We start from the raw sequence: 15921 nt of genomic DNA, 5'->3' as shown, positions 1-15921 counted from the left end.
TGCTACCCTCTCGTTCACCGGGGTGAACCCCAACGTACAGGCGCCGAGATGGGGAGCAACAAGTATGCCCACTCCTGCCCGACGTCTCTCTCCCTGGGCAACTCCAGAGTGGAAGTATGTCCAGCCCCTCTCAAGGAGACTGGTTCCAGAACCAGAGCCATGCGTCGAGGTGAGACCGACTATTTCTAGCCGGAACCTCTCGACCTCACGCACTAGCTCCGGCTCCTTCCCCACCAGAGAGGTGACATTCCACGTCCCAAGAGCCAGTTTCTGCAACCGAGGATCGGACCGCCAGGGTCCCCTCCCTTGGCCGCCACCCATCACACAATGCACCCGACCCCTTTGGCCCCTCCCACGGGTGGTGGGCCCATGGGAGGGGGGGCCCATGTTTCCTCTTCGGGCTGAGCCCGGCCGGGCTCCATGGGTAAAAGCCCGGCCACCAGACGCTCGCCATCGTGCCCCCCCTCCAGGCCTGGCTCCAGAGTGGGGCCCCGGTGACCCGCGTCCGGGCGAGGGAACACCAAGTCCAATGTTTTTACTCATCATTGGGGTCTTCGGGCTGCACTTTGTCTGGTCCCTCACCTAGGACCTGTCTGCCTTGGGTGACCCTACCAGGGGCATGAAGCCCCAGACAGCATAGCTCCTAGGATCATTGGGGCACTCAAACCCCTCCACCACGATAAGGTGGCAGCCCATGGAGGAGCCCGTTATTGATTTGGAAATCAAAATTATAACCTTTAAACTCATAAATCTGACTTTGGAAGTCGAAATGCTGATCTTTAATTTGCTTATATTTTTTTCTTTCAGGTGAAGGGTTCGTTTAAAAAGTATAGCCCACCTTTGTTTTCGTCTCAGTTTATGAAGCATTTTGACGCTCAATTTGAAACTTTCTTTCCTTCATTTGTTTGGCTCCGCCTCCACCACAGAGTTGCCAGAAGCAAAACGAAGACCAGCAAAAAAGAGATCAGCGGTGGAGGGGCTGGAAACAAATCGGCTGATTGGCCTCTGATCAGCGGAGGAACCGGGTCCCGACCTGCCCAGCGCTGCCTCGGTTCTGTTCCGGATTAATACGTGGCAGAGTACCGAGCATGTCCCGCTCACTGAGCTGAAGTCCCCGCCGCTGAAGGAGAGGAGAACCGGGGCGAGGTGAGTTACTGTATCTGGGTTATTATATGTGTCAGTGCAGCGGGGGTTGTTTATTCTGCGGGGAAATAAAAGTTTCACTCGGTGGTCCGTCTCCTGCGCCTCCGGGCTCAGCTGGTCTCAGGGTTTCCGCTCCGCCACGTCAGGCCACATGTTTCAGCAGTGGCCGCTCAAGTGTGCGTGGCCTGCTGTTGCTTCACTCTTCTTCAGTTTAATTAACAAAGGAGCGCCATGGAGCAGCACCACGTGTCGACGCTGGCCCCGCGAAGCCCACGCTGCCTCCGCCCACTGGCCCCACTGTGTCACTGGCCTGCCTCTCCTCAGCCAGGAAACTCGGTGAAACAGCTTCCGTTTATCAGATGATCAATACTTTCAGCTGGCTGACCTGCCCTGCGCTGATCGATAGCTGCCTTTACGCTCAGGTTTGGTAATCAGCTCAGAGAAAACGTCCAGATGTTGTTTCAGATCTGAGCTGAAAGTCAGTAACAGGAAATCTGGAGATGTTTTCAACATGAGAGGTCACGACAATCCCCAGAAGTACTGCAAACCCCCACGAGAAAAGGGAAATGACTAAACGTTGTCTGGAAAACAAACGATTTGGTCTTATTTGCAGTTCTTGCCCTCAGACAAGATAAAAAAAAGTGTAATTTACTCAACTCTCGTACTTATTTATTTCAAACATGTTCGCATTCACAATTCAAATACCGTGATATATAATTTAGAAATTTGTTTGAAAACGAGGTAGGCAGAAGTATAAACTGATTTAAACCCACATTTGTCCGTTTATGCCTTACTTTGCACATTATTTGTTTAAAGAAAAGAAAAGCAAACATAGAAACTAAAATAAATCAACGAAATGTCAGACAAATTGTTTTCACGACAGAGATAACATACCCAAACCATTTCTTTCAAATACACATCCACCGAAAACAGTCTTCACGAAAATGCAGTCTGTTTCACTCTATCTCCACCATCGACATCCATCTTATAATCATTTAAAATGACTTTTGTATATTTTATTTTAAACTGAGTTATGTCTTTACATTGTTTCAATTGAACATTTAACCCTTTTCATGAATTCACTCCATTCACAGATACACATATTCTTTCTTGCATGGATTCTTTGCTTTTTAAATCTAATCTCTCCTCTTAAATAATTTCAATTTTCAATTAATTAAGTTGATAAACAGTCAAAATTGTTATATTTCCTAAGGATTTATATTAGGCTGTATTTCCATTGACTGTGTTCCAAAACAGCTGAATGGTGTAAGCGTTTGGACCAAACAAAATTATGTTTTTTTGTTTGTTTTTTTTTTAATTAAAATTTTTATTCAAACTCTTTTACTTAAAGAGTATTTACTTTGTGCCTGCAGCATGCAGGGGAGTTGAATGTTAATGTCAGGATGGGAAGTCACTTATCTTCACTCTTGTCCTCAACATTTCCCCTCTAAAGTCAAGAAGCTCGTGTCCTCGGGTCTTGCCAACAATTACCACCCCAAAACCAACCTTGAAACATTTCCCACACGCCACAACAACACTGACACGAAACAAAAGATGGGACAAATTGACCAGATCTGGTTCAGAACGACACTATGTCGATAGCCTGCATTCGTATTTTTGCACAAAGAAATTAGAATGCTGCAGTAAACCTTTGGAAACCAGGACACAATGGACACCTTTAATCTGTTGGGATGATTCAAATCTCAGCCAGCAGGACGAACCTTCCAACCCGGCAGGCAGAACGAGCATCAAGCTGACCTTTCCACAGATAAATGCAGAAGCACAGAAGCTCACCTCATCCTGCTGCCTGGCGTTTAGCTTGTTGGCCTCAGGAAACCCACTAGAATCATGCTTTTCCTCCTCTCAATAGTCTTTTTCAACCAATTAAGTTCATTTGAGTTTGAGATGATAAATGTTCTGTTGTACTAATTACACTCGATATCTAATAGATTTTAATAAACATAAAGTTTACCATGCAGGTGTTGTAATGCCTTAAATAAAAAAATCAATGTGCTAATGCTCCAAAGACATTTTTTTTCCCTGATTTGTGTTGTTAAGATTCAGTGTGAAAACTCTCATATTAAATCAAACTAATAGAGTTTAACATAAACTCTGCCCTCAAGTTTCCAGACTAGGAATATTTCTTCAGACAATCATAAAGAGTAGGTAATAAAACTTTTAAAAAAAAACATTGTTAAAAAAAAACGTTGTTGTTTTTAATTTTTAATCACTTTCGTGGATTTTTTGGACTGGCAAAACAAGTCCAAAATAAGTAAATACAAAGATTGACATCTACTCTAGTGAGAAAAATGTTTAAAAATGTATTTTATAATGATAAAACAGTCAGTTAAAATGTGTGGCCGTGCTGTATAGTAAAAAAAAACAACTAATGTGAACAGAGTAAATGCAACAAGAACCACCATACTGTTGGCATAAGCTTATAATGCTTTGTAGTTTTTTTAGTTACTGAGTCGATTCCCACTTCTCCAATCCATGCCTCTATTTTGTTCCCACACATGGTCAGCTCGTCCTGACCAACTCGCATTCCAGTCTTCATGCATTCATACTTAACCACTGGTTTGTCTTTCAGTTTCTCTTGAAAATAGTCATTTGGATTAATTATTACAATAATGATTCATCCAAATGAATTATTATCCAAAGATTCCAAGAGAGTCTTTTAAGTTTCTCTTGGAAATAAAGTCATTGAGATGAATTGTTTACAATAAAAACACTTTAACATTTTGATTGTTAAAAATGTTTTGATGTAAATTAGGAAGTTCTAAATTACGCCATCTGATTCAAAACAAGACGCGACGTTAAACCTAAATCTGCCGGGGGTATGATTAATTTTGGCCGTAGCTGTATATGGGAGTTTTGTTCTGTTTCATAATCTTGCAGACATGAAAACAGTCTGACACAATTTTCTTTGCGCAAGAGGAAGAAATGTGGCGTCTTAATGAAGCTTCTCTGCCCCTGCAGCCAATAGTGTTCTTTGTGGTTTCCAGATATTATCTCTAGTATGTGAATCTGCGTAATAAACAGTGTAGTTACCAGGTTTTTTGAGGTCTTGAAACATTTGCTGAAATGGCTCTGGATCAGTTTGTGTCTTTTCATCCAAAACGATGCAAGGATAAAGCCAGTTGATTGTTGCCGTTTGGATCTGTTGTTCTGTCTGTTTTGTTTACCTATGTCTGGGCTATACTGGGGTCAGTCAATGGTTCTCAAGGCTTAATGAAGGTTTTTAATTTGGGTTTCTATAGAACTTGGTTTCTTTTCATTTATTGTCAGATTATGACCCTTTTCTCTTTTAACTCTGCCCTAGGACTAATTATGGGGCATATCAGAAACTTCTGCTACTTTTCATTATTATATATGTTTGATTAAGGCTTTACATCTCTACTTTTGGCCACTTTCCTATTTTTTTGCACAATATATTGTCACTGTCCAGGAACAAGGACCGGCTCCTATGCAGTCTGAAAAAGCACAATATTTTATTTCAGTGTTTTTACAACTTTGAAAACTAAAATAATATTTGCTCATCCAGCCTTTGTGCAGTTTTCTGCCTTGTATGTTTTGTTCTCTTCTCAGTCTTTCCATCCTTCTGTCCTTCCATGAATGTTTGTGAGTTTTTGTCTTCCCTGTTTCCTTCATTTTTCTCTTTATGTCCTTACTCCTATCTATCTCCTTGTTTCTCTCGTCTTTTTCTTGTGTCGATTCTTTAAGTCCTCTTCGTCTTTCCTTCCTGTCTTCTGTCCTTTATACCTTCCTGATGTTATGCCTCTATCCTTTCTTCTTCACGTCCTCTTCCTTTCTTTATTCTTTTATTGTGTCCAGTCTCTCTTGACCCTGACATTCCTTTTTTTTTTTTGCATATTGCCTCTCTTCCTTGCCTCCTTCCTTCTTCCTGTCCTTCCATTCTTCTCGATGTTTGGTCCTTTCGGTCTTTGTATCCTACTTTGATTGTCGTCATTCTTTTCTTCTGTATGTCCTACACCCCTTCCATTTTTTCTATCCTTCCTTGTATCCCTCAGTCTTTCCATCCTTCTGTACTTGCTCCCTATTCTTTGCGTCTTTTCTTCCTACTAGTTTTGATGTTTTTTCTTTTTTTTCGCTGATACATCCAGCAAACTACAAAAAATCTGCCATAAGTTCATAATACATGTAGGGCTGGACGATAAATCAATAATACATATCGCAATAGACAAGAGACGATTATCAGTAGATAATATATCTAATAGAATATTCAACATTTAGAACATTCCCTGAACTCCTATCTAGAACCACACAGCATTCTGGGAGACGTAGGCAGAGGACAAGCTTTGGTTCCTCAACTTCTCACGGCCAGCTAAGCAAAGTTGGTGGCGCCAACTAACCGACCCAACTTGCTGGGTAACAGTTTCAAATCTTCCTCCCCTCCCTCTAACTATGGTTACCTAGCAACAACTTGCGCTGCAGCAGTTTAACGTTTTGCCACCCTGCCTCACAACGGCGTGACATGAAAACTGTGGATCAGACCTGAAAGGTCATGCCACCAGTTTGGCAGCATTTCAGATATTCAAAGCAAAAAAACCAAATAATGAATGTTTTTATATACAGTATATATATACAGTATATATGTGTATATATATATACTGTATCTATATATACATATTTTAAAACAAATATTGAGTCAGTCTGGACAAATCTGGAGTTATTGTGTAAAGAACTACAAAGTCTGATAAAATACTTAATATTTCTTGAAGTATTGGACTATTGACATTGATAATGCAACCTCTTGGAAGTAAAATAGATGTAATGAGTACAGTAGCTCAACATGTTTGCACGATACTGTGTCCTGAAACGTGAGCAAGGTACCACAGTACACAGGAGGTGGATGAAATCAATTAGAACGAATCATTGAAGAAAAAAAAAAAAAACCTCTTGAAAGTCTTCTGCAAAATGTGCTAAAGTCTCTTAAATGTCTGTTCTTTTCCACAATGACACATTGGTTTTGTCTTCAAAAAAGATCAACAGTCGGTTAAAAGATAAGATCCCACATAAGGTTCAGTGTTACTAGTTACCAACGAGGAAGGGTGGATCAGCCTTTATCAGTGACTCTTTAACACAGCAGCATGACAGCTGCTAGTGATTAGGTGAGCAAAACCGGCTGTAGCAAGACCTGCAGAGACATTAACCTTGTGTCTCACAAGGTGTGTATTCACGTCCTTTAGTACGATTGCTCGCTGGTACTGGGGTGTAAAGGATTCCTCTCCTGCTAGCATGGAGTAGGTGGATGGGACATGAATGGGTGAAGATAGGTTGGGGCTCTGGCTGAGCCAACAGGTCCACCAAACTGGTTTGACTAGAAAGGAGTGGGGAGACATTCCCACAGATTTGTTTGCTTCATGTTTACGATGTGAAGCAAACACATTTTAAGGTGTTCTGTTTGAGTTCTGGTTACTCTGGAACACAGATCTCTGGACTTTTCACAAAAGCTTTTCATAAGTTTGGCTAAAAATAGTAAAGTTGCTGTTTTTAAATGTGGATATTTCAACTGCAAGTTTCAGTATTTTTTTATTGGAATAATTGCACTGAATGTCCACAACAAAGCAACATTAAAAGAACCAGTAATATTACTTTGGATAATTAGGTTGGAAACTGTCTGCTTTTTTTGTCTGCATCCCACTGAAAAAATTGCATACATCTTGTTTTTTATATTATTATTTTTAAAAAACTAAAACGGTGATTCTTCAAAAATTACATTCAATTTGCTATAATAAATATTTATCAAAAAAGTCTTCTGTTTTTTAAAACATCAGGTAACACTAGTGGCTCTGAGTGAGTTTGATCTATTAGAACTAAGGAGAAAACCGGGTCTTTGGATCGTAAAGTTTGCAGAACTACTCCCTTTCTTACTTTAAGACTCTTAAACATTCAGCACATCAAGCCTAAAAGACTTACCTTCATAATTCAGGCTTATAATTTCATCTTACTTTATCAGACAAAGTCATAGCAGATGGATAGTCCTTTGCAAGATTAACTTTATTCTGACAAGAAACAATTCTGTGTTTTATCATTGTCTCCTTCGGACCCTACTGTTAACACTTTATACATGAAGATTAATCTGTTTCTATTTGTTTTACCTCAGAAGAATGAACTCTGACTTAGGATTGAACTACTATTAATAATAGAAACAATAATACTGTATTTCTTTGCCCTTCTCAGTCTTAAAAACCTTAGCAGCTGTAATGGAAAATTTTATCACGTGCCCCTCACCCCTCTTGTGCTTTAGCGTGTGTCTGCATGAGCTTATTATGAGATTGGTCAAACTGCTCTCCTATAGACTTCTACAGTGTCGTATAACAGCAGGGGATGTCTTTGATCCAGGAGACCATCTAGGTGTTACTTCTCCAACCCAGAACGGAGGCTGCATTTCATGCATTAAGTAACGACGCCCCTTTTGCTTAACAATAGACAAATGGCAAGACCATCAATGTTGAGCAAGACCCATCGGTGTTGGGCTCCACAGAATAATTGGTGCATAACAATCAAAGATTCACACCTATAATCCAATCAGGTCTCTCTTCTCTCTGTTGGGAAACACCCAGAGACGGTGACACCCTTCTGCTATATGATCTGCTGACCTGCACATATAAAAGGAAGCCAGTATCCACTGTTAGTCAGAGCAGACTTCCCAGACTCCTTTGACTCTGTACTTCTGTTCTCACCTTGCAAGGTTTAAATATATTCCTTATTTCTTCTCATCCAGACTCTTGTTAAAGTAATTTCTTCCATAACAGCAGCATGTAAAATAACAGATGTTATGCAGTGCCGATATAATGAAACACTAACGGTCAAAAGTAAACTTTGCATGGCTAACCAGTTTTCCAGATTCATAATTTCCACTTCAGATTACTTCCCAGTTAACTTTCCCAATTGGAATTCAATTTCTACCTTTAGCAAATGTAAAATATGCATGAAATAATCTTTTTATAGTTGCATGAAGTGCTCCATGTTGTGCTCTGTAACGTCTTTATGCTGATGACGTTTTGTTTTACAGCCTGTTTGAACGTGGTGATGGCTAACTGCACCAGCATGCAGTATGAGCCTGTGGCAGAAATCGGAGGTGGTGCCTATGGGACGGTGTACAAGGCCCGTGATACGGAGAGCGGAAAGTTTGTGGCCCTAAAGAACGTGCGTGTACAGACGGACCAAAATGGGCTTCCGGTCTCCACGGTCAGAGAGGTGGCTCTGTTGAAACGAATGGAGCAGTTCGATCACCCCAACGTCGTTAGGTAGCGTTGTTAAAGGATTTGTTTTTATTTCACTATGTAATCGGTACGGTAGCGTCACTGGAGACATGTTTTCCTTGTTGATGCCAGGCTCATGGACGTATGTGCCACCCAGAGGTCGGACCAGGAAACTAAAGTCACTTTAGTGTTTGAGCATGTGGACCAAGATCTGAAGACGTATTTAGCGAAAGCTCCAGCTCCAGGATTATCTGCTGACTGCATTAAAGTGAGAACTGACAATAACAGTAAAGTTTAACGTAGTTTAAAAAGCGTTAGCGCCACTTTGCTTCAGTTTAGTAACCGTGCTTGTTCTTGCAGGACTTGATGAGGCAGTTGCTGTCCGGCCTGGCGTTTCTTCACTCTAACCACGTGATGCACAGAGACCTGAAACCTGAGAATATCCTTGTGACCAGCCAGGGCCAGGTGAAGCTGGCTGACTTCGGCCTCGCCAAGATCTACAGCTGCCACATGGCTCTCACTCCTGTGGTAAAAACTACTACATCACTGTCCTTTCCGAAACATAGTGTTTTTCTATTATTATTTTTAACGATTGTCTTCCTCTTTTCTTTAACTTTTGCATTATGCAACATGTAAACATAACTTTGTAATTGAGGTTCTTTGTTAAAAGATGAAAGTTACTGAGTAAATAAGTTAAAATGTTAAGTTATGCAGTGAGTTATATAGTTAAGTAAATAACAGTTAATCAAATATGTAGTGTGAACTACTGCATGATCTAATATTTTATGTTTTATCAAATCCTTTCAGAGGAGAGTCTAGTTCTTGGTAATATCACAAATACTTCTTAAACTGTTACTTACTGAAAGTTTTTGCAAAGGTGATGAGTTTTCAATTGAATTTATTTATTATATTAAAAGTATAATGTTCAACAATATCCTGTACACAGCATCTAGATGACAGCTGCCATAAATATTGATAAAATCTGATGTTGGTTTTCTGTTGGAAAACCAACAGAAATGATCAAATAATTATTGTTGAATGATGAGAAATCTTATTAAAGGTGATTAAGTTTCACGTTTAAATGTAAGAAAAGTTCACATTTCGGAGCTCAGGCTGTGTGGATGTTTTACGCTCTCAGTTCCCACAAATAAGTTTGTTTGTTTCAACCTGGAAAAAATGCACTGCTACAAGAATGGATCTTTACAAGTTTCCACTGAGAGTATTACGTTCCTTTTTTTTTTTCAACTGATCCACACAATTTCAGTCCAGGAACACAGTACAAAAGGATGTTTACATTTTTCACTGATTAGTGTAATAAATCACAGCAGGCATGACGTCATGCTTTTGTTGGTATTCGTCACGTTTCTTTCAGTGGGTGACAAACGAGAGCTAACAGCCAAATCAGCAGCTCTGTGAGGTATCACTGCAACTAAATGCACCCCTCAGCATTTTAGCATGCTTACAAGTGGAAATTTAGCAGGTGATCTTTTCCAGTTTTATATTAAAGCCAATAATTTTTTTTTGTGAAAGTTGATATTTATATTCTAGGAAAGCAAAGGTACCCCGAAGATAAAAACGTTTACGGTATAGTTTGAAGAAAGTTCATAAATTACAATTTAAATGTCCTGTTGTTTATTTATGTGCTTAGATACTCGTTATCGTAAGTGTGTGGAAAGATTTCTACTTAATGCTCCTGGACTCTGTGTCTCTCAGGTAGTGACTCTGTGGTACCGGCCTCCAGAAGTTCTGCTGCAGTCGTCTTACGCCACTCCTGTTGATATTTGGAGCACCGGCTGCATCTTTGCTGAGATGTTTAGACGCAAGTAAGTTACGGCCAAAGTGAACTTCTTGAGTCTGAAATAGAGATGCACACAATTATGTAGTTCTTCTCTTGGAGTCTAAGCAGAAACTCTGGAATATTTACGTTGCATGTGAACTCTACATAACATCTGATCTTCTGCCTGAACCTGACAAATGTAGATGATCTATGAACATGACACTCAGAAAAGCTGTTTCACAAAAACACTGTGTCTGTGCATTTAAAATGGACGTAAAAAACGAGTTTGTCTCTCACTGAAGGCCATTGTGTAACAGCAGACATAGATATTTTATCACAGTTCTACTCCTCTTCTAGATAAGCTTAAATTAATAATGCACAAATAATCTTTTGCTTTGTCATCATATTTACAGACACAGACAGTTGAAATACAGATGGGTTTTACATAATCATAATTTTTGATATCATGTTGATGCAAACTCTGAGAAAAATGAAAGCAGCAAATATCTTGTGAAGAGAAACTTGAAGAGCAACATCTCCCTGATGACGTTAGAAGTGCACAATAGCGCCATCTCGTGGTGAAAAGTGATAGTAAAGAACAAAAATGGGCCAGAGATCTAAATGCCAGCAGCTTAATTGCTTTGTGAACCGTTGATGCCAAAATGATTAACTATTAAGAGTTTTTTTTAAAAGGCTCAAAGTTTTCTTACATAATGCAATGTACTTGGTGCACCGTTTTATTTGCACTGGAGTTATTTTTGATTCAAATGCTTGAGGCTTGTGAAAGAAAATCCTGGTCTAATTGTTCAATTATCTCAAACAGGAACAAAACGTGCAATCAGTCCATGTTTCTGGTAACAAAGTTTCCGCTTCTGTTTTTCAGACCCTTGTTCTGCGGAGAATCGGAAATGGACCAGCTTGGAAAGATTTTTGAGTGAGCGGCACACACTTTCTCCTCACCTCCGTGACTAAAACAGAGGCGAGCTGCTTATGTATGCAGTACATATTAAATACTTCTGTGCTCTTTCAGAGTTATTGGCTTGCCGCAGGAGGAGGAGTGGCCGACCGATGTTACAGTACAAAGAAAAAACTTCCCCCCTCCCAAGGCGCGTCCGATCACCGATTTTGTTCCCGAGATAAATGAGCAGGGGGCTCAGCTGTTGATGGTAGGCCTCATTATTAAAAATTAAGATTGACGTGCTTTTGTACTGCATCCAGAGCTGAAATTAAGATAACAGACAAACTTGTTAAATAAGATGAAGAGAGTGACTGATGGAGCGTTTCTTAAAATAACTGTAATTAAAAAGTTGCTAGGCTAATTTGCTAGACACCTAATTTCATTGTGAAATTCAAATAATAATAAATAGTAAGATTTCTGACTTTACTGTTCTCCCAGCCAGTAATAATGCCTTGTGATGTTTCCTCATAGTATTTAATTTATTTATTTATTTATTTCAAACAGGTTTTTAAAAGCAAGAAAACAAGTAATCAGTAGGACAACAGAATATATGTGCAAACATAACCAAGAAACAAATAATTGGCTTACCACAACCTTTCTGTTTGAAAAGGAGTAAGAAGAAGTGAACACTTATTTAATCCTGCCTATTATCATACCGGATAAGTATGTGGGAGGTTTCTGTACCTCCATCTGTGGCATTGGGACTTTAATTACCTTATGAAATGCATTATGGGATGGTGGTGTTGAGATTGCAGCACATTGTCATCTTGCTCAGCAGTTTTAACCTTGTGTAGCACTTTCTCTTCATATTTCATCGATTGCTACTGCTCTCCAAATACAATGCGGGGCTTTTTTCAGATTTCTAAGAAACATTTAGCATTTTAACTGCAGACTGAAAGTTTCCCAACTTCCCTTTTCCTCCCAGCAACCAGCCTACAGCAGAATGTGGAGTTGTATATGCAACTGCACTCTTCTATAGGAAACCCAGTGTTTTCTGATCTCTACTTCCTGAGCGTGACTCACATTTTTCCATAGATTGTGAATTGTTTAGCTTCTTAAAAAGATCCTGTCACTTTTAGCACACTGCTTTCTCAATTGACCCCAGAATCCCTCTCAGAGACCGTGCATGTTGTTGCTGACTTTTAAAGTCTACAAGGACATGTCAGTCGTATTGAGGTCTTGTTAAACAAAGTGAGATATTATATTGCAATTGTAACACTTTTTTGTTTTTCTCCTCACAGCAAATGCTGACCTTTGATCATTTGAAACGGATATCTGCCCTCAACGCTCTAGAACATCCATATTTCCAGGAGGAGGAGAAAAAAAGCTGAAATCAGACTGCAGAAACACGCAGAAGAATCCAACAGTGTCTTTAAGCTTAGTATTTCATCAATGCATTTTCCTTTTAGTACAGCCTGTGTTGTGAAATTTTTCTCTGATATTCCTGGATCAGAAACCAGAGAATCAGGAGGAGAAGATAAGATTACTGGCTTCTGAACTTTTCACAATTACGGATGTTACGATTACCAACAGTACCAGTGTTTTTAAAATGCAAAATGTCTGCAGGGACTGGTATCGTCTCATCTGCGGCGCTGCTCATTAGTCAGAATAATGCCCACCCTGATTTTTATAATGTGTTCTGATATTTCTTCATCTGAACCAAGAACAATGCAAGTCTGAGTGGACCTATTAGCTACAGTTAGTGACAACCACTGTATTCAAATCATGAGAAAGCAGTTAAAATAACATGCACAATTTTAAAAGTACTGACATGGCTCTGTAATTATGTCAAAAAGAAAATGTTTTTTTTTTGTGAATTTCATTTCAAGTTTTATTTTGGTTACACAGGAAAAACGACCTGAAACCAACCAGCACTGGGACCACAAATAAATCAGACCTGATTCAATTACTGTCAGATACCATTTTTTGTTTTACTTTAACAATGAACTATATAAATGAATAAATGTGAACGATGCATAATAACTGAACCAGACTATTTTTTTCTTGTCAAACAATATTTAATATGGGACATAATGCAGAAAGTCTGCAAGATGCCTGTGGTCAGTGTTCAAAGCTTTTAGTCTCCAAGCAGCAACCAAATCTAATAATTCATTTTAAATATGTATGGATAAAAATGTTGAATAAGTTTGGAAGCTGTTGTACTTGGAGAGAATCAGTGAGAAGATGTAAACTCCATGAAGAAAGACCCCAGGCCGGGGTTAAAAGGCATCAGGACTACCAACTGCACCAATGTGGAGCCCGGGCTTCAAATTGAACCTGCAAATCAGGGATGTTCTGCTTTAAATCATTTAAAAACAAAATACAAGTTACTGACCTAATTTAGTTGAAACTATTCTCTTAAGTTATAAATGCTGACCCATTAGGAAAAACTCATTACAACTCACTGCTGTGCCTGTAGCTACTTTTTCAACAGCAGCAGGGAAAAGTTCGTCTTTGTGATGCGTCACAATGAACTGGTCCAAGGTAAGTTAATAAAAGATGTTCATTTACTTTCAGATATCCTCTTTAAGCACTTTAAAAGTTAATTATAACTTTCTTTAGTTATAATTAACGTTAATTATAACTTTTAAAGTGTTTTTATTTAGGCTAAATTGAACTAATGCTAGCTAGCATCTGGGGTTTGTCCTCTGTAACTGAAGTAGGTGTGCGATTTGTAGTTGTCATTAAAAGTTGTTTCTCATTTAAATGGCGGATTTGAGGCTTTGAATCAGATGCTAACTTCAATGTCTTTTTCAACTAGAAAGGCTGTGACAGAAGTTATTTACAGTACAGACCAAAAGTTTGGACACACCTTTCTAATTCAATGGGTTTTCTTTATTTTCATGACTATTTATAAGGCAAGAAATCCCACTTATTAACCTGACAGGGCAGGTTGACCTATGAAGTGAAAACCATTTCAGGTGACTACCTCTTGAAGCTCATCAAGAAAATGCAGAGTGTGTGCAAAGCAGTAATCACAGCAAAAGGTTGTTACTTTGAAGAAACTAGAATATAAGGGGTATTTTCAGTTGTTTTACACTTTTTTGTTTAGTGCATATTTCCACATGTGTTATTCATAGTTTTGATGCCTTCAGTGTGAATCTACAATGTCAATAGTCATGAAAATAAAGGAAACTCATTGAATTAAAAGGTGTGTCCAAACTTTTGGTCTGTACTGTGTGTTGCTGATCGATTGTTTGACAGTATTCCCACTATGATTAGGGCGAGGAGATGCCGTTACAGGTCCAAAATAAATTAATTGCTTTTAAAAAAACTCAATATATTTTTTAGTCCATTTCAGGCCCATCATTATTTGTATGTTGTCGCCCTTATATATACGGTTTATTAATATTTCTGGTCTAAGGAGTGTGACCGAAAGACAGACGCTTTTTCCAAATAAAACATGAAACCCCGGCATAAATCTCCGAAAAGCCTTGTGGAAGAGTGTGCTTAGTTGTGATGAACCATACTTACTATTATAGGCCGTAATTTAAAATGATATGTTTTCCCGCAAAACCACTACATAACAGTGGAACATAGTGGTGGCAGCATCATGTTATAGGGCAACCGAGTTACTTTGTTAAGGTGGATAAAGTTATTAAGAGTTATAAATACCAGCCAAGTTTGGCCAAAACTTTAAAGGAGCAGTATTATATTATTACAGCACAAGTAACTATATGTTATTACAGCACAAGTAACTATGTTACATTCAGTTGCTATAAAAATGCTGCATATATTAACCAACTTAGACGTCATAACTTGTCATCTTGAAATTGGCCCATGTCTCTTTAAGAAGCTCCAGCTCTTTCTGACACTCCCACTTCAGCACTTTATAACAACAATGTGTTTCATGCGGTTTACCACCATATTCAGGAGCCCTGGATTGAGAAGTAGATGTGCAGTTCCATCAAGTGTTTGCTAGCTGCTGCTGCTAGTCTACAGGAGCTGAGTGGGGGAGTTACAGGGGCGGGTTGCTCTGTGAGGTGGAAACTCAGCTAAAAGGAGGAGTTTTGTGTAAATAGGTGGCACTTTGTATTAGCAAGAGTTTAGTCACCTGTGAATGGTTGCTATGGGAGATTAAAGCAACACTCGGGGTATGTTTTTGATGAGGGAATAATTAAGGGAATGTTATTCCCTCATCATCTTTTTTGATGTTAAGCTCAAAAAAGTTGATTTTACATAATACCTCCCACCTTCAACTTTAAACTTTGCTACATTTTGCCTCACAGACAATGACATAATTTTGAAGTAGAACCAAAAAGCCACATTGTTTTCAATTTATAGTTATATTAAGGGTGGCAAACTTCATAGACCTTCACAGAACAGCTGTACAAAAGAAATGCATTTGTTCAATAGGTGACATTTGAAGCCAATTGTTGCAGGATTTCATTTTGGTGAGTCAGAGTAAAAGGGGGTGGAGGTTGTTTACAAATCATTCCTTCACAATAATTCACTAGTTTGTGTTTGAAACTTCAAATTCCAGTTAATTACATAACACTTTGTGTATTTATCATGACAAAATTCAAAGAAAACTCAAGGGATGTGAATAAATACTCATCTCATAAAAATATTATCTCACATCTGTGTAAGTGATTCACGTGCATCATATATTAATTCAGTCTGATTCATGTTCTTAAAGCACATCTTATCTCAGACATGTTCCTTTTCTCATACATGTCACAAACTTTTATTACTACTGTCATCATCGATCCTTGAGTTTGTGAAAGATGCCTCGTTATTCAGAGGAAAATGACTTTGTTTTTTAGAGTGGAGAGAGCAGGAGCTACGCTCACAGAGAGAGCGGCGAGACAGAG

General features: G+C 38.9%; 1 protein-coding gene across 1 annotated transcript; it reads left to right on the top strand.

Moving 5' to 3' along the window:
* Window positions 1-916: 916 nt before the first annotated feature.
* Window positions 917-13095, top strand: cdk4 (cyclin dependent kinase 4). Its single transcript, XM_028002699.1, has 8 exons — window positions 917-1146; window positions 8183-8417; window positions 8505-8640; window positions 8733-8900; window positions 10086-10195; window positions 11033-11083; window positions 11180-11315; window positions 12349-13095. Exons 2-8 carry the CDS (start codon window positions 8200-8202, stop codon window positions 12436-12438), a joined length of 909 nt encoding a protein of 302 aa, XP_027858500.1. The 5' UTR covers window positions 917-1146; window positions 8183-8199; the 3' UTR covers window positions 12439-13095.
* The last annotated feature ends 2826 nt before the right edge of the window (window positions 13096-15921 follow it).

This window comes from Xiphophorus couchianus, chromosome 20 (genome assembly GCF_001444195.1).
Source record: "Xiphophorus couchianus chromosome 20, X_couchianus-1.0, whole genome shotgun sequence".
NCBI classification, from domain to species: Eukaryota; Metazoa; Chordata; class Actinopteri; order Cyprinodontiformes; family Poeciliidae; genus Xiphophorus; species Xiphophorus couchianus.
This window is presented reverse-complemented; position numbering and strand designations above follow the sequence as displayed.